The sequence below is a fragment of the Carcharodon carcharias genome, chromosome 11, assembly GCF_017639515.1.
Source record: "Carcharodon carcharias isolate sCarCar2 chromosome 11, sCarCar2.pri, whole genome shotgun sequence".
In the NCBI taxonomy this organism is placed as follows: domain Eukaryota; kingdom Metazoa; phylum Chordata; class Chondrichthyes; order Lamniformes; family Lamnidae; genus Carcharodon; species Carcharodon carcharias.
Genome location: NC_054477.1, coordinates 30,574,029 through 30,592,391, shown reverse-complemented (window position 1 = coordinate 30,592,391; position 18,363 = coordinate 30,574,029). Strand labels below are relative to the sequence as shown.

Below are 18,363 nucleotides of genomic sequence, written 5' to 3'. Positions count from 1 at the left end.
AAGGACAGTTTCATGTTTGAAGACATGTTTGCGGTGTGATTGTGTACTATGTATACGCAGCCTGGTCCCCAGGGTCGGGGTGGCAGAGACAAGGGGAGCATGGCTGGGCTTTAGAGAAATAATAACATTTCTCAGCGTGGTCAACGACCTCCCAAGCGGTCCTGAGTGACGCGCATTTCGATCGTATCTGAAACACGCGGAAGCTTACAAGCAAAGCCGACAGTCCATTCGTTTAGTGGGGAAAATGCATTTGTGTAGCGCCTACCGTGACCACGGATCGGCCCAAAAATGCGTTACGGCCAATTAAGTACTTTTGAAGTGCAGTGGCTGGCAATGTGGGAAACGTCAGCCGATTTGGGCACAACCAGCTCCCACAAATAGCTGTCTGACAATGACCGGAAAATGGCAATTGTGGGGTAAATACTGGCCACCACACCGGGAAAAATTACACTGCTCTTCTTTAGGATAGTGCCGCTGGATCTCTTACCTCCACCTGAGAGAGCAGAAGTGGCCTCGATTTAACATCTCATCCAAAAGATGGCACCTCTGACAGTGCAGCACTCCCTCAGTACTGCATTGGGGTGCAGCCTAAATATTTGTGCTGCAGCCTTGGACTGAGATGGACACAGCCTTCTGACTCAGAGTTGAGAGTGCTACCAACTGAGTCATGCTGACAAAGACGATGAGATTTTTCCTGATGTTCTGTGATTCTGCCCATTCCATTCCATCACCCTGCCCTCCACTCCCCCCAAAGCTGTTTGAAATTTTTTTGCCAAGTTCTAGAATTGAACAGGGAAAGAGATCTGGTCCTGACATCAAACATTTGCTTTGCTGCTGGTGAAAATTCACTATCTTAAGCAACATTAATTTATATACATCATAAGACATGATTGAGTGACATCCAGTTTACTAATTAGTTTCACACAGCCTATTCAAAAATAGTAACTCCATGTACAGCAATATTTTATTTTTTGAGGTCTGACATAATACAAAATAGATTATACATTACCAGAAATAGTGAGTCTTACTCCTAATGTATGAGATATGACAGGTTTAGTTTCTGTGTTTCTCTGTACACTGCATAATTCCATCACGTTTCTTTGGAACCAATTTTTCAGTCAGTTTTCATTGTTTTATTTTCTTGTATAATCTCATTGTTTTGCAGTGACTAACTTTCACAGATAGATCAACTACTTATTCAGTGGCTCTGAATTTATCTCAGTGAGTAGCTGAGCTTTAGAGAAGAAGATGATCTTGGGGAGCAATAGATGCACTTCATTTGGCCTCAGTGCCTCATAATCTGTGGTGGAAAATTCAACCAGTAATCACTACCTAGCATTCTGCTGGAAGTGTATGTTAGTAATGGATGGACACCAGAATGGACTTACTGCAATGACAGCCAGAATTAAATAGGCTTTTGGCACAGCTGAAGCTCACACGTGGATAGTAGTTATTTGTTTGAGGTAGTGGGCTGACTGCTGCCTGTGGAGAAAGGTAGGAGAGAAATTATTAAGGAAAGAAAACTCACCTTCTCATTTAACTAATCAATTCTTTTCTCCATTTCATACTAACTTATATACCAAACTGTGGCTGGCTCATTTTAATAAGTGCAGTTGATTTTGAATTGACATGGCAGCTAAGGTTTTGATTTCACTGTATTTCTCACCATGTACACTCATACTTTGCTTGCAGGTCCTGTGTGTCAGACAAGTAACCCTCTTAAAACAAGCTGCAGCTACAGTCTTCAGGTAGGGATTGATAAATGGAAGCACTTATTGTTAAATTATAGGCTTCACAATCTGTTCTAAAATAATGCCACCTTTGCTCTGCTTCACCCTCTCATTCCCACCCCACTAAGAGTACCTGGATGTGTTGCACAAAAACTTATTTTTACCTTAACTGCTGAGTAAGGGGGGAAGGAATAGGCCTTACAGCCCCTTGAGCTGACTCCATTATTCAATAAAATCATGGCTGATCTTCTGTCTCAACTCCACTTTCCTGCCTTATCGTTTAATTTGGTTAGTGTCCAAAAATATATTGATCTAATTCTTGAATATACGCCAGGGACACAGTCCTGTGTGATAGAGAATTCCAAAGATTCCAATCCCACTGAGTGAAGATACTTCCCCTCACCTTGGTCCTAAGTGGCTGAACCCTTATCCTGAGATTATGATACCTAATTCGCTCCAATGTCTAATCAAATCCCTTTTTTTTAAGCTCTGCCACTGAAGGTAGGTGGAGGTAACGTTTTCACCACTGGTTAGTCTGTAAACTATATATCTCAAAAACTAGCAGACCATGAATGAATGAATCAGTGAAACCAGGCGCACAGATAGCTATGGCTCAAGGAAGAACTGATTAGTTTTGGTGAAAATACAGATCTGGATCCTAGAATTTTTTAAAGGATCCGTTAACATTAGGAAATAGGTGAGTTGACTTTTTTTTAAAGACAGTTGTGGGTTGTTTTATTTAGAATTTTGTTGATTGTTTTAGAATGCTGTGGATTGTCTCAGCTGCTGTGATGGAATTTGTCACAGCTATCAAAACGTGTGCAGTTTTTAGAGCAGATTGTTGATTGTGGATGGGCCAGAGGCTGCCTCAGTGAGTTGGAAGCTCTTGAAAAGATTTTTTTTTTTAGCTTTTGTAGTAGTTACAGAGCATAATCCAGGCATGGAAAAGTCTCAGGGGAGAGCTGCGTATACGTAATTGTAATAATGTTGAATTAACACAGTGTGGTGGAAGTATGCACTCTACTGTGTGCACTCGTCACTTGTTTTAAGAAGTGTTTCCCTTTTTTGATAATGAAGCTGAGACTCCATAATTATGCAAGTTTTACATGTGGTCAACTTTGCTAGATTTGGGCTCTGTTTCTTGGCTCTGGGATTAACAAGAACCAGTGGCACAGAGTATAGAACATGCTTGTTTTAAACTAATCTGCTTGCAAAGCTTGAGTTTTGTAATGGGAGATTTTTTTTAAAAAAACTCTTAAGAAGTTTGCTATTTAAAATGAAATGTTTTCTAAGTGAAATATTTTTCCACAGTCCTTAATGTTCAACTTCTAAAAAGGTTTGCAATAAAGTGAGATCAGAGGTTAATGTTTATGTTTAATTTTGGTTTGATGCCAAACAATTTCATTCGTAGACACTTTCCTAATGGATGAAATCCACTACATTTAAAATATGCACCAGAACCACTTATATTCTTAATTTATTTATTACATGTTCTTTTATGTCCTTGTTCTCTTGTATCATGTATCCTCCATAACTAAGAGAGCAACAGAACAATTTATTACCAGCTTTCTAGCAGTGTCACACGTAGCTGTTTGGAGATATGAGAGCTTAGTCTGGGTTAAATTATCATCCATCCTTCTCTCTGGCAAAGTTTCTTATCTATTTATTTATTCATGGTATGTGGGTTTCAGTGGCAAGGCCAACATTTATTTCTCATCCCTAATTGCCCTTGAGAAGATGGTGATGTGCCATGTTCTTGACTTGCTGCAGTCCATGTTGTGTAAGTACACCCACAGTGCTTTTAGGATTTTAGTGTATCAGGATTTTGACAGCAATATTGAAGGACGGGCAGTATTGTTCCAAGTCAGGATGGTGTCTGACTTGAAGGGGAACTTGCAGGTAGAGGTCACAGGTTTGGAAGGTGCTGTTGAAGAAACCTTGGTGAGTTGCTGCAGTGCGTCTTGTAGGTGGTACACTGCTGCAACGTTGCGGTGGTGATTGGAAGGGGTGTTTGTAAAATAATGAATGGGCTGTCAATCAAACAGGTTGCTTTCTCTTTGATGACATTGAGCTTCTTGATTGTTGTCGGGGCCACACTCATCCGTGCAAGCGGAGCGTATTCCATCAAACTCCTGACTTGTGCCTTGTAGATGGTGAAAGGCTTTGGAGAGTCAGGAGATGCGTCAGTGATTGGCAGAATTTCCACTCTGATCTGCTCTTGTAGCCACAGTATTTATATGGCTGGTCCACTTCAGTTTCTGAAGGAAATTCAATTGCCCCATGCTAGATGTTACAAAGGTAACAAAAAGACAAAATTGAAGGCTCTCTATCTGAATGCACATAGCATTCATAACGACGCATGGTGTAGTGGGTAATGTATTAGCATGGATAGAAGATTGGCTGGTTGGCAGAAAGCAGAGAGTATGCATAAATGGGTCTTTTTCTAATTGACAGAATGCGTCAACTGGAGTCCCACAGGGGTCTGTACTGGGGCCTCAACTTTTTTACGATTTACATCAGTGACTTAGATGAGGGGAGTGAAGACATGGTGGCTACATTTGTAGATGACACAAAGATAGGTGGACATCAGAAGGATGTTTCCTGTTGTGGGGCACTGTTTTAAAATTAGAGGTCACTCTTCTACGATAGAGATGAGGAGAATTTTTTTCTCTTAGAGAGTTGTGCGACTTTGGAACTCTGCCTCAGAAGGTGGTGGAGGCAGGGTCATTGAATATTTTTAAGGCAGAGGTAGATAGATTCTTGTTAGGCAAGGGAATCAAAGGTTATCGGGGTTAGATGGGAATGTGGAAATCGAAACACGAGAAGATCAGCCATGATCATATTGAATAGTGGAGCAGGCATGAGGGGCCGAATGGTCTACTCCTATTTCTATTTCTTATTTCTTATGTTTCTTCCACCTGATATTGAGTCTTAATGCATTGAGCTAAGTTTTATATGTTTGTGGCACAAGGTATTAAAAAGCTAATTTTATTGTTTTGCCCTTTGCAATTTTTCCTCCCAAAACTTCAATGAATGAATGAAAGGAAGACATATTTATGTCCATACGTGCAATTGTAAAGTCACTGAAGGACAAGTAATAAAATGTCATTGTGTTGTTATCATATTCTTAATAGGAGAGGTGTATTGCCCCATCAATGTTTCATATTTGGTACATGGACTACAAAATAAATGGAACCGTAGGTTAAACAGGAGCTTAGTTCACCACTTTTTTATTAAATTACAGAAAACACCAATTTGTATTTGTATAACACCCTTAATGTTGGAACTTTCCCATGGCGCTTCACAAAACGTAAACAGACAAAAGTGGATGCCGAACCAAAGGAGGCAATATTAGCAGGAATGATCAAAAACTTGGTCAAAAGAGTTGAGCTTTTAGGAGTGTGTTAAAGTAAAAGGTGGTAGAAAGGCAGAGCGGTTTGGGGAGGCGATTCCACAACTTGGATCCTAGGTGGCTGAAGGCACAGCTGCCAATAGTGAGATGTGGGGAGTTGAGTGATTGGAGGAACACAGAATTCCCAGAGGTTTGTACAGTTGGTGAAGGTTACAGAACTAAGGAGGGTGAGGCTATGAAGGGATTTAAACATAAGGACAAGAATATTAAATTTGAAGCTTTAAGAGAACTAGGAATCAGCGTAGGTCAGGTTGGGCAGAGGTGATGAGTGAGCGGCACTTGGTGCAGGATGAGATTCAGTCAGCAAAGGTTAGAATAAATTGATGTTTATTGTAGATGGGAGGCAAGCTGGGAAAGCATTGGAATAGTCAAGAGTGGATGTGACAAAGGCTGCGGGTTTTGGAAGGAGATGGTTTTCGACAAAGGTGTAAGTGATCATGGAGGACGAGGGATTTGTGATGGAAAGTTTATGGATATGGAAGCTCAGCTCACGGTTGGAAGGAAGTTGAAATAGTGATCCATTTGATACAACTTTCCAATTAACAATACAAAACAACCAGTAAGATCTAATTCCTATCTCACCCAAATATAAATATATATATTTTTTTTGCTTACACGTATTTCAGATGCTGGGTTGCATAAAGCATGCACAAGATTTTTGACTGCTTCTAAGATATGAGAACAAGGGAGCTTAGGTTATAACTGGTGAAAGGAAAGTTTAGGATGGATGTCAGAAAGAACATCAACCAATGAATGGTCTTCAGGATGGGGTAGCTGGAGATGGTCGGGTAGTGTGGTAAGAGCTGGCAGGTTTCATTGATGCAGGCTTGTGCCACCAGCTGTCCCTCTTTTTGGTACATTGCAAATCTCCACATTTTTTTCATTTGGTTTATGAACTAAAATTTCAAGTTACCTCTCAGCAATGTGTATTTTAAGCTTAGCGAGGTAGTTTTTCTCAAATCAAACTTTTCCAATTTTCAAAATACAAATGAACTATCTTTGCAGCGTAAAAATGGAATTTCATTGATCTTTTTCTTTTTTAGGTTAACATCCGTCAGACAGCCTCCTTTGTGGTTTACAGGTCAGAAAGTCTTTAATTCATTTATTGCAGAATACTTTCTTGCCGAAAGGTTCCAATTTATTAGGGACAGCATACATACTTCATAATGTATTTATTTGATGTGCTTCTCGCAATTCTTGGGCCACAGCACTTCTCCAAGTCTTTCCAGCTCCTGCCTCTGATCCCGCCTGTTTCATTTACTCAGGCTGCTGGCTCTGACAATATTCACCTCAGCTTGCTCAAAGCAAGCTGTGGGGTACAGTGAGCCCCTGGCTTATGTATTCAATAGTTCAATACAGACTGGGATTGTTTCCATGAATTGGAGAGAGGCTAATATTTAAAAACGGTGGCAAATCAGAACCAGGAAGTTACAGGTTCATTAACTTAACTTCAACTTTTGGAAAGCTATTAGGGATCATTCAAGGACAGGATAAGCGTTATTAGAGACTCCCAACATAGCTCCTGGAAACAAAGTCAGGTCCCACCAACCTGGTTAATTTTTTTTGAGTTTGGTGGATGGTGTTGACATTTATTTGGACTTTCAGAAAAATCTTGGGAAGGTGCTCCCAATCAGTTACTTTATAAGATAGAGTCCTGGATTGGATAGGGAATTGTTGAGGGTTGGAAAGTGGTTCTGCATTGTGACTGATTAAGTTCCACAGGGATCAGTGTTGGGACTGTTGCTCTTCATGATCTACGTCAATGATTGAGACAATGGAGTCACTGGTACTGTCCACAAGTTCACAAATTACCAGAAGATAGATGCTCGTCTTGGGACCCTCTGAGAAAGTTTGCAATCTGACCTTGGTGCAATGGGAGAAATGGGCTCACATCTGGCAGCTGTCATTTAATGTAGCTGACTACAGTGTTATGCTTTTGGGTAGGGCCAATATCAAGCCATATATATACCATATTAGGCATGGAATTGAAATCTGTTGAGTGGGAAAAGGATGTTGGCAGTATAGTACAAGTCTTTGAAGGCACACAATCTGTGCAATTAGGCTATTGCAGAATCACATAGCGTGCCAGAATGTTTTGCAATGAAATTCAGTATAAAACTAAAAGAACTATAGCATCCTGTACATAGCCTTCACAAAACTGGTGTTAAAGATCCTGGAAAAGGTTTACAAGGAGGGCCATTGTAAAGATCCTTAGTTTTAAAACCCGTGGTTAGCATGATAGACTTGGAGAACTGGGTCTTTTTACTCTAAAAATACTTGGGTTTTGGGGAGATTTAAGTGAAATTTTTAAAATGATGAAGTGACTAGACTGTGTCTGTGTGATTAGGCCATTGCATAGAATCATAGTAACTTAAAGCACAAGAAATGGCTATTCGGCCCTTTCTGCTTGTGCTGGCTTTTTGAAAGAGCAGTTGTACTTAGTCTCACATCCCTGCTTTTTATCTGTAACCCTGTAAATTCCTCATTCTCAAAGTACCTATGGAGCTCTCAATTAAAATTTATTTATGGAATCAGCTTCCAGCACCTTTTCAGGTTCCAGATCCTGACAACTACGAAAAAATTTGACCCTATCCCCCTTTAGATCTTTTGCCAACAATTTTGAATCTATAACCTCTGGTCATTTAGCTACTCACTATTCCATCAAATCCTTTCATCATCTTGAAAATCTGAAGAAGTCACCAGGAGAAAGGATGAAAGTAAGAACAAATTACATTCATATAGCGCCTCTAACATAAAAAAGCTCAAGGCACTTCACAGGAGCGCTATTAAACAAAATTTAACACATGAACAAAAGCTAGGACCAAGACGTAGGCTTTACAGAGTGTCTTAATGGAGCAAAGAGAGAGAGAGGTGGGGAAGTTTAGGGAGGGAATTTCAGCACTTAGACCCTAGGCAGTTGAAGGCACAGTGACTAAAAACGGGAATGCACAAAATACCAAAACTGGACACCCACAGATCTCAGCAGGTTTAAGACCTTAAGGAGATTAACAGAGGTGGGAAAAGTGAAGACCATAGAGGTATTTTAAAACAAGGATGAGAATTTTAAAATAGGCATCTCTGCTGGAGGTTAGCATATATAGGTTAGCATAGGAGTAATAGATGAACAGGACTTGGTGCAAGTTAGAATGTGGACAGTAGTGTTTTGGATCATCAAGTTTATGGAGGGCGGAAGATGGATTGCTGGCCAGGACAACATTGGGACAGTCAAGCCTAGGGATTACAAATGCATGGATGAAGGTTTCAGCATCAGCTGAGCTGAAACAGCGTGGATACAGGTGATGTTACAGGGGAGTAAGAGATTTTGGAAATGGAGCAGATATATGGTTGAAACTTATTTCAGGGTCAGATAGAACACCAAGATTGCAAACGATCTGGTTCAGATCAGACAGTAGCCAGGGAGAAGGATGGAGTCGGTGGTTAGGGAACAACGTTTGTGGTTGACCACAATAGCTTTGGTCTTCCTAATATTTAGTTGGAGGAAGTTTATGCTATCCACTACTGGATGTTGGACAAGCAGTGTGACAAATCAGAGACAGTGGATGGCTCGAGAGAGATGGTACAGCTGGATGTTGTCAACGTACACATGGAACCTGACATTGTGTTTTTGCATAATGTCACCAAGGGACAGCATGTAGCTGAAAAATAGCAGGGGCCAAGGATAGATCCTTGTAGATCCTTTGTAGAGGGGATCACGAGAAGTAAGAGTGTGGGAGTGGAAAAATAATTAATTTCAGGTGAGTCTCTGCCACGACTGAATAGATAAGAGTGAAACCAGGTGAGGGCAGTCCCAGTACGTTGGACAGCAGAGGAGAGATATTTGAGGAGGATGGTGTGCTCAACATTGTCAAAGATTGCAGACAAATCAAAAAGGTTGAAGAGGAATAGTTTACCTTAGCCACAATCACACAGGATGTAACCTGGTAGACATTGTCTACCTGGACTTTCAGAAAGCTTTCCTAAAAGTTTGAAACTAGTGGATTATGGCAATCTACTTTAACGGACTGAAAATTAACTGAATGTCCTTAGGCAGAAGGTTGTCACCAGTGGATTTTGATTTGAAACCTGTTACCAATGGTGCCTTATAGGAATTAGTGTTAGCACCTTTGCTATTTACTATTTAATTGAAGGCCTGGATGTAGGTATTAGGGGAATGGTCCACAAGATTTTTGCAATTATTACGTCTAAAAACGATGCTTAACTACTAAATGCAGATCTTTACATTTTGGAAGAGTGGGCGTGTGTTTAACAAATGATGTTCAACTTGGTAGTGTTATACAAGGGAGACAGGTCTAATGCTAAATATACATACATCCTACAGGGAACAGAATTGAAGCCAGTGACGACAGAGAGAGATCTGGGTTTTATAGTGCATCATTTTTCTCAAGGTTCATTGCCACTGCTGTGAGGAGGCTAAAACAACACTGTTCTAGATTGTACACAAGACAATATAAAAAAAACAAAGCATTTTATCCTTGTGTAAGACATTGGATGTGCCTCAGTTAGAATACTATGTCCTGTCTTGGTCTTCTCATAGAGGATATTTGAGGTTTTTTTTTTATTCATTGTGGATGTGGGCTTCACTGGCTGGGCCAACATTTATTGTCCATCCCTAGTTGCCCTTGAGAAGGCGGTGGTGAGCTGCCTTCTTGAACCGCTGCAGTCCATGTGGTGTAGGTACACCCGCAGTGCTATTAGGAAGGGAGTTCCAGGATTTTGACCCAGTGACAGTGAAGGAACGATGATATTTTTCCAAGTCAGGATGGTGAATGGCTTGGAGGGGAACTTCCAGGTGGTGATGTTCCCATCTTTCTGTTGCCCTTGTCCTTTGAGGTGGTAGTGGTTGTGGATTTGGAAGGTGCTGTCTAAGGAGCCTTGATGAATTCCTGCAGTGCATCTTGTAGATGGTACATGCCGCTGTTACTGTGCGTTTATGGTGGAGGAAGTGAATGTCTGTGGATGTGGTGCCAATCAAGCGGACTGCTTTGTCTTGAATGGTGTCCAGCTTCAGTGTCGTAGGAGCTGTACTCATCCAGGCAAATGGGTAGTATTCCATCACATTCCTGACTTGTGCCTTGTAGTTGGTTAACAGACTTTGGGGAGTCAGGAGGTGAGTTACTCGTCACCCGATTCCTAGCCTCTGACCTGCTCTTGTAGCCACTGTATTTATATTGCTGGTCCAGTTCAGTTTATGGTCAACGGTAACCCCAAGGATGTTGATAGTGAGGGATTAAGTTATGGTAATGCCATTGAACATCAAGGGGCAATGGTTGGATCCTCTCTTGTTGGAAATGGTCATTGCCTGACACTTGTGTGGCACGTATTCTACTTACCATTTGTCAGCCCAAGCCTGGATATTGTCCAGGTCGTGCTGCATTTGGACATGGACTGTTTCAGTATCTGAGGAGTCGCGAATGGTGCTGAACATTGTGCAATCATCAGTGAACATCCTCACTTCAGACCTTATGATGGAAGGAATGTCATTGATGAAGCAGCTGAAGATGGTTGGGCCTACGACACTACCCTGAGGAATTCCTGCAGGGGATTTCCAACAACCACAACCATCTTTCTTTGTGCTAGGTGTGACTCCAACCAACGGAGAGTTCTCCCCCTGATTCCCAGTGACTCCAGTTTTGGCTGAATCGAATTGGCTGAAGACTGGCATCTGTGATGCTGGGGACTTCCGGAGGAGGCTGAAGTGGATCATCCACTCGGCACTTCTGGCTGAAGATTGTTGCGAATGCTTTAGCGTTATCTTTTGCATTTTGTGCTGGGCTCTTCCAACATTGAGGATGGGGATATTTGTGGAGCAGTCTCCTCCACTGAGTTGTTTAATTGTGCATCATCATTCACGACTGGATGTGGCAGGATTGCAGAGCTTAGATTTGATCCGTTGGTTGTGGGATCGCTTAGCTCTGTCTATCACTTGCTGCTTTGGCATGCAAGTAGTCCTGTTTTATAGCTTTACCAGGTTGGTACCTCGTTTTTCGGTATGATTGGTGCTGCTCCTGGCATGCACTCTCTCATTCTTCATTGAACCAGGGTTGATTCCTTGGCTCGATGATAATGGTAGAGTGGGGGATATGCCGGACCATGAGGTTACAGATTGCTCCAGTTCTGCTGCTGCTGATGGCCCACAGCACCTTATGGATGCCCAGTCTTGAGTTGCTTGATCTGTTCGAAATCTATCCCATTTAGCACGGTGGTAGTGCCACACAACACGATGGAAAGCATCCTCAATGTAAAGGTGGGACTTCCTCTCCCCAATGACTGTGTGGTGGTCACTCCTACTGATACTGTCATGGACAGGTGCATCTGCGGCAGGCAGGTTGGTGAGGATGAGGTCAAGTATGTTTTTTCGTCTTGTTAGTTCCCTCACCCCCTGCCACAGACTCAGTCTAGCAGCTATGTCATTTAGGACTCGGCCAGCTCAGTCAGTAGTGGTGCTACCAAGCCACTGTTGGTGATGGACATTGAAGCCCCCTACCCAGAGAACATTCTGCACCCTTGCTACCCTCAGTGCTCCCACCAAGTGACGTTCAACATGGAGGAGCTCTGATTCATCAGCTAAGGGAGGGTGGTACATGGTAATCAGCAGGAGGTTTCCTTGCCCATGTTTTACCTGATGCCATGAGACTTCGTGGGGTCTGGAGTCTATGTTGAGGATTCCCAGGGCAACTCCCTCCTGACTGTATACCACAGGTTTTGGAAAGACTGCATTAGGGAACAATTAATTCACAGTCTAAAACACCTCATGTGCCAGATTGACTCAGTCAGATCTCTATACTTCGGAAGTGCTTAGACTCGGGCTATTTGATTGAGGTTTCTGAAATAATATAAGGACTGGATTTTGAAAAAGGGCCACAGAACTAATCCAGGAGTAACATGGTGGAGTGGGCGAATGGCAGGCAAAAATGTTAGTCTTCAGGTATGGTACAGATTTCAAAAGGGAACATTCCTCATTGATGAATCTCAAAAAGAATTTATCAAGGAGATAACACACATGGTGGGGGGAGGGGGTGTTGGGAGGGAAGTGCAGTGGATATAGTGTTCACATGGACCAATTATCTCCACTGGATAGGCTAGGGAGCACCCAGAGGCCACACTTATAAATGACACAAGGGCAGAATTAGATTGGATGGAACAAGATAAATAGATTCCCTGAAATATATAATTGGGACTGATTTAAATCAAGAGAAAAGAATTTCAAATTTGATCTGTTGAGCGACAGAGAGCAGTCATGGGTTAGCCTCCAGAAAACCACTCTGCCTGATTAAAAGTAGTTGTTTTAACCACAGTTGGCTGTCTTGTGTTTGTGCGCATGTGTGTGTGTGAGGGAGATGGAGATGGACACAAGCTGTATTGAGCATGCTACCAAGATCTTTTAATTTTTTGTATGAATAAACTTCCACTGCTTTACTGTCAAAACCACACTGCAATCACAACATGGTGTTTATGCCCAGTCGGTAACTGCTGAGATGCTAATTCCACTTCTGATGCATTTAACTCCTGGGAAAAGAATGAATGAAAGTAATGTCACTGCATTAAAGCACTTAGAGATGTGTCGTATTCTCTGGAGTGAAAGCTCAGCATCTGAACAGCAATGAGAATAATTCAGCTAATTGCCAAGGAACCAATTTAACAATTCAAGTAAATAATGTTCAGCATTTGTTCCATCATTGTATACAACGGAGATCTCAGATTTGACTTTACATGGAAATATTTGGGTCAGATAAGATATTTTAGATGTCAAACTTAATAGGCAACTAAAGGTTCCAATCTGATGAATGCAATCTTTGAGCTTTTAAATTTGTTTGTTTTAAATCTTCCATTTTAATTGGATTTATGGTACTGCAAAAAAGATTGTGTCCCCGCCCCGCCCCACCTCACCCCACCCCACCCCACACAAGTAGACTTGTTTATTGCTTGGAGACCTTGTGCTGCTCTATATTTCCCAATTTCACAGCAAAGGTCCAAAACCAGCTATATTATTGAGGCTGGTGTGTGTCAGGGAGGTGAATCAAACTAAGCTGCTCAGCATAGTAGTCAGCTTGTTGGCAATATTGACAAAGACATAGAAGCAGGTCACATCATGTTACACTGGGAATGATTTGTGATATAGAGAGACACTAAGGAGGAAAGAAATTGGCAAGAGAAAAATGTAGGTTTTCATGGTCTTCGATTTTGGATCTGCCTACTTGGTGAAAGAGAGATTTCAATGGACATCATTGCTTGGAAGCTGGCAAGATGGAGGTCTTGATTTGATTTCTCCTCAGAACTGCACTGTCTATGATGCAAGTTGCTGTACACTGGGGAGATCAAACAAAGGTTGGATGATCAATTTGATGAATGGCACCATGCTCTGTGACCTCCTTGTGACTCATCTAGTTCAATTTCACTCCTCCTATTTCCACTGTCACTGTTTCCTTTTTGGCCCCGTGCACCATTCTGATCAAGCTTGTCACAAATTTTAGTCTCTGTCCTCAGTCTCCCTGCAGCCGTCTGTTCTGAGCACTGATGGTTGCAGCTTTAAACCTCTGCTGTCTTTCCCATTTTCTTGCCCATCTCTCACATCTACCTTTTATTACTACCATCATAAAATTGTTTTCGTCCTCTTCTTATTTATGCCTCGTTGTGATGAGAACCAGAGAGCCAAACTACTGCCACTCTACCCAATCTCCCTTTTATTGCTCCTATAAAGAGGTTTAGCTACCTTCCAACTTTTAGTTATGATGGGTCTATACCCAAAATGTTAAGCAGGTCTGTTGGCAGATAAATTAAGTGTTATTAGAAATTTATTTTACATTGCTAGCTTGCTTCAATTGTTTGTAGGACTAATCCTTTAAAATTCTATCCTGCTCCTTCCTGTTTCATATATTCATCAGACTATATTATGTGTCTGTAGCACTATAAAAATGGTCTTTATCAGTTTTGATAAAAGGTTATCAACAGGAAATATTGGCCAGGATTTTTTGGATGGCAGGGTTTCCCTTCCCACCATCCGAAGAGTCAGTGGGGAATCCATCCCCGCTGATAATGCCTGCCTCACATCCAATGAGCATTAACTGGCTGATCACTCAGGAGGAAGTCCCGTCTTAGAGAGCTGCTGGACAATCTGATTGGCCAACAGCTGTCTAGTCCCTGCAGCACTAGAAGCTGCAGTGGATAGGACTGGGACTGCATGCAGTCCCTGGAGCCTAAGTACCGGGATTCCAGGAAGAGGTAAGTTTTGGGGGTCTCAGGGCGGGAGGGTCAAAGGGGCCTTGGGGGATGGATAGTGGGGTGATTGGGGTGTTGACTGAGAGGCTGAGGGTGTGGGGGAGGGAGATCCAGTGGCCACCAGACGTTAAGGGGGAGGCGCCTGAGGTTAAAAGAGGGCTTCTGATGGAGGCACCCCTCCCCTTCCCATCCAAAGCCTAAACCCAATTATTTTCAGGCTTTCCTGATACCCCGGAACTCCTCCCACCAGCCTAAAATTTGAGGCATTGTGGGGAATGGCCCTTAAGTGGTCAATAATTGGCCATTTAAGGGTCTCAATTGGGATAAGGATGGGTAGCCTGAGGCCTCGCCTGCCCCAGCGTAAAATTGCTGAGAGGTTGGGGTGGGTGGAAACCCAGCAGCTATGTTATTTTTCGTTTTCTAACTGTAAAAATCTATAGTACCGATTGCTTAAAAAGACTTTCAATTCTGATTAAAATATTCCATCAAAATATTAGTTTATCTTTTTCTCTGTTAGACACTGACTGACCTGTAATGCATTTCAGGATTTTTTTGTTCATGATTCAGATTTTCAGTGTTCATGGCTTACCCTCTATCCATTCCTTTATTTAATATTTACATATTTTCATTTATCTGAACTGTACATGATTTTAGGTAGAGCTGGACAAAAGTACAGAATCAAAGGATAACTCTAATAGAGCAAGCAGATTCTAACCCTGTTAGATTATTTGTACAAAAATGCTATTGTTAGTTTTTGAAGAGTGGTCTCAATTGCTTTGTGTTATTTTGTATTGACCCTGTACTGCCACCAGGAGATTAGACATCTCAAGAGTGTGACCTGGTAATATATTTTAATCAAATAAATTCTACATTTTGCGTACACAGATAATATCCTAACCAGCAAGAGACATTACAGGTCGATGCCCACCCATGGGATTGGAAGGTATAAATACTTACTGCCAAGAGAAGTGGTAAGTAATATTTTGTTTGTGTGTCTGGATTAAATTCCACACAACGATAGTACAGAGATGATTAATTGCAAAATTCACTAATCAACTTAATTTTAAAATAGACAAATTTCATGGTAACTATATTTTTCAAATCAGGCATTGAATTCTTTTCTTTCCCCTCCTTAATTTACTGTCATCTTCCTCCTTCCTCTCCTGAAAGATTCAACTCTTATAATCTCACTATTCTCCAGGGCCTTCCAGGTCAATTCTCAAATTGTCACCTTCCTGGTGTCCCTAGACAGTGAATACTGAATGCCAATTTGTATGGAGGACATTTTAGAAATTTACACAGTCCTGATTGTGTTTTACCTGATATCCATAGAAGCACACCTTCTGTGTGGCTCAGTTATATACTGGTTTCAGCAATTGCGGGAGCTTTGTTTTGTCCCTTAAATTTTCTGTTCCCCTCAAAAATGATGGAATTTGCATTTATGTAGTGCCTTTCACAACTTCAGGACGCCCTGAAGCTCTTTATGGCCAAGTGTAATTAGCTTTATAATATAGAAAACATGGCAGGCACTTTATGCTGTGTAAGGTTCCACAGACAGGCACTGATATTTGAAATAAAAACAGAAAATGCTGGAAATATTCAGCAGGTTTTGGCATCACAGGTAGACAAAGTTGTAAAGAAAGCTTTTGGCATACTGGCCTTCATAAATCAAAGTATTGAGTATAGGAGTTGGGATGTTATGGTGAGGTTGTATAAGACATTGGTGAGGCCAACTTTGGAGTATTGTGTGCAGTTCTGGTCGCCTAACTACAGGAAGGATTTCAGTAAGATCGAGAGAGTGCAGAGAAGATTTACTAGGATGTTGCCGGGTCTTAAGGAGTTGAGTTACAGGGAAAGATTAAATAGGTTAGGACTTTATTCCTTGGAGCGTAGAAAAATGAGGGGAGATATGATAGAAGTTTACAAAATTATGAGGGGTATAGACAGAGTAAATGCAAGTAGGCTCTTTGCACTTAGATTAGGAGAAATAAACACGAGAGGACATGGCTTTAGGGTGAAAGGGGAAAGGTTTAGGGGGAACATTAGGGGGAACTTCTTCACTCAGAGAGTGGTGAGAGTGTGGAACGAGCTACCATCTAATGTGGTAAATGCGGGCTCACTCTTAAGTTTTAAGAATAAATTAGATAGATACATGGATGGGAGAGGTCTGGAGGGTTATGGACTAGGTGCAGGTCAATGGGACTAGCGGAATAATATTTCGGCACAGACTAGAAGGGCCGAATGGCCTGTTTTCTGTGCTGTAGTGTTCTATGGTTTGGCAGCACGCTTGGAGAGAAAGAGTTAACAATTCAGGTCTTTGACCTCTCATCAGAATTTAAAGGTCATAGACCTGAAAAGTTATCTCTGTTCCTCTCCATAGATTCTGCCTGACCTGCTGAGTATTCCCAGGATTTGCTGTTTTTATTTTAGCTTTACAGCATCTACAGTATTTTGCTTTTGTATTGGGTGCTTATTTTGTAGTTAATACATTTTGGCAAGCTATTTTCTATCATATAAACTTGTATTTGTTTGCACCCAAAGTCCACAAATTTACAAGCATTTTTGAGTAGGCAATTAGAAGCAGGAACACTATTAATTTTTCCCTTCCCTAACCTGAGATGTTGAGGTCAATTATAGAGCCTTCTTCACTGACACGTTGACTGTGATCATCTAACTCAGCACAGATCAGAGATTATACCTGGAACCCTCCTGGTTTATCTGGCTTAGGTCTATACCAGGAAGTACAAAGACTGAGCCACAGGGGACTTATATAAAAATCTCATTTGCAATCCCTTTACCATGGTGTCATTCAGACTTAACATTTTGCATCTTAAACTTAGTAAAGAACCATAGAGCTGACATCAGTAGCAAATGTAAAGTGAGTAGTTAGTAGAGTCCTTATTTGTCTTGTATGCAGTAAGAAGATGTCAATTTTCCTACAATTATGAGGTTTATAAATTATCATGTTTTTTGAAATGTGTCTTTAATTTAAGGTAAGATGGAGAGGGTCATACAACCTGCTCTGGAGTTCTAAAGTCTTTTTGACAACAAGCCTGGGGCAGTTAAAGATCAAAAGATTGTGTTACTGGGGCAATGGTGTTAGGTGTTCATGGTTGGAGACAATGGCAGTAGTCTCTGAGTTCACAATGGATAGACCAAATGCCTGGATTTTTGCAGAGTCAAAAATGGTGGGTGGGACCCAAATCCAGAAATCCCGCCCCCATTTCCGACAGTAAGGGAAAATGGGTGGGACATGACTCACAGAGATGGGAAACTGAACTTAGCTGGGTCATTTGAACTCAGTACTGAATTCAAACAATCCAATTTTCACTGTGGCAAGGGCCCTAACCCACAATGTGAGAGTTACAAACCTTTAAGAGCACTCGTAAAATCTCTTAAAGGGCAGATAAGGTCTGTAGAACTGTCAAGCTGTCAAGTTATTTAAACTCCTGCACCTTTTAACTCATTAAAAAAAATCAGCCTGCCTGTTATCAGTGAGAATTGAAAAAAATCTGGCCTAGCAGTTACAATAACTGTTTGTTGACATTACCCCAAGGGTCATTGTTAATGTTTGGTTGCTTTCCATAACATATCATTATCTCAGTGGAGGGGTTATGAGTTCACAGTTTAATTGACAGCTCAAAGAGGTATTAAAGGATTGAATGTCTTTATGGGATTATAAATACAAATGTTTGTTTTTATAAGGGATTAAGTATATGAGGGAATTTAAATGTTTTGAGTGGGCTTTCAAGAATGGGAATTTTTTTTGATATAGTAAAGGCTGTAATAGATATTTAGAATTTTATTTCATCTCAGCATGGCTCCTGAGGTTTACACATTGTGGATACTAGGTGGGTTGGCATGGAGGGTAAGGACAAAGGGTGGGGGGTGAGGGTATGAGGAGCTAAGAGGTAGGCAGGAATATGGGGAGTGGGTGGGGGCGCAAGGGCTAATATTTAACAGAACTGGGACAAAGTCGCAGAT

General features: G+C 41.4%; 1 protein-coding gene across 1 annotated transcript in view; it reads left to right on the top strand.

Annotated features, from left to right (window-relative positions):
• The window catches only part of mrpl48 (mitochondrial ribosomal protein L48), a 36,637-nt gene that overhangs the window by 167 nt on the left and 18,107 nt on the right, over positions 1–18,363 (top strand). The window contains exons 2-4 of the mRNA XM_041198609.1: positions 1,693–1,748; positions 6,186–6,223; positions 15,265–15,350. Of these exons, the coding sequence (XP_041054543.1) occupies positions 1,693–1,748; positions 6,186–6,223; positions 15,265–15,350 (180 nt within the window). The remainder of the gene's footprint in view (positions 1–1,692; positions 1,749–6,185; positions 6,224–15,264; positions 15,351–18,363) is intronic.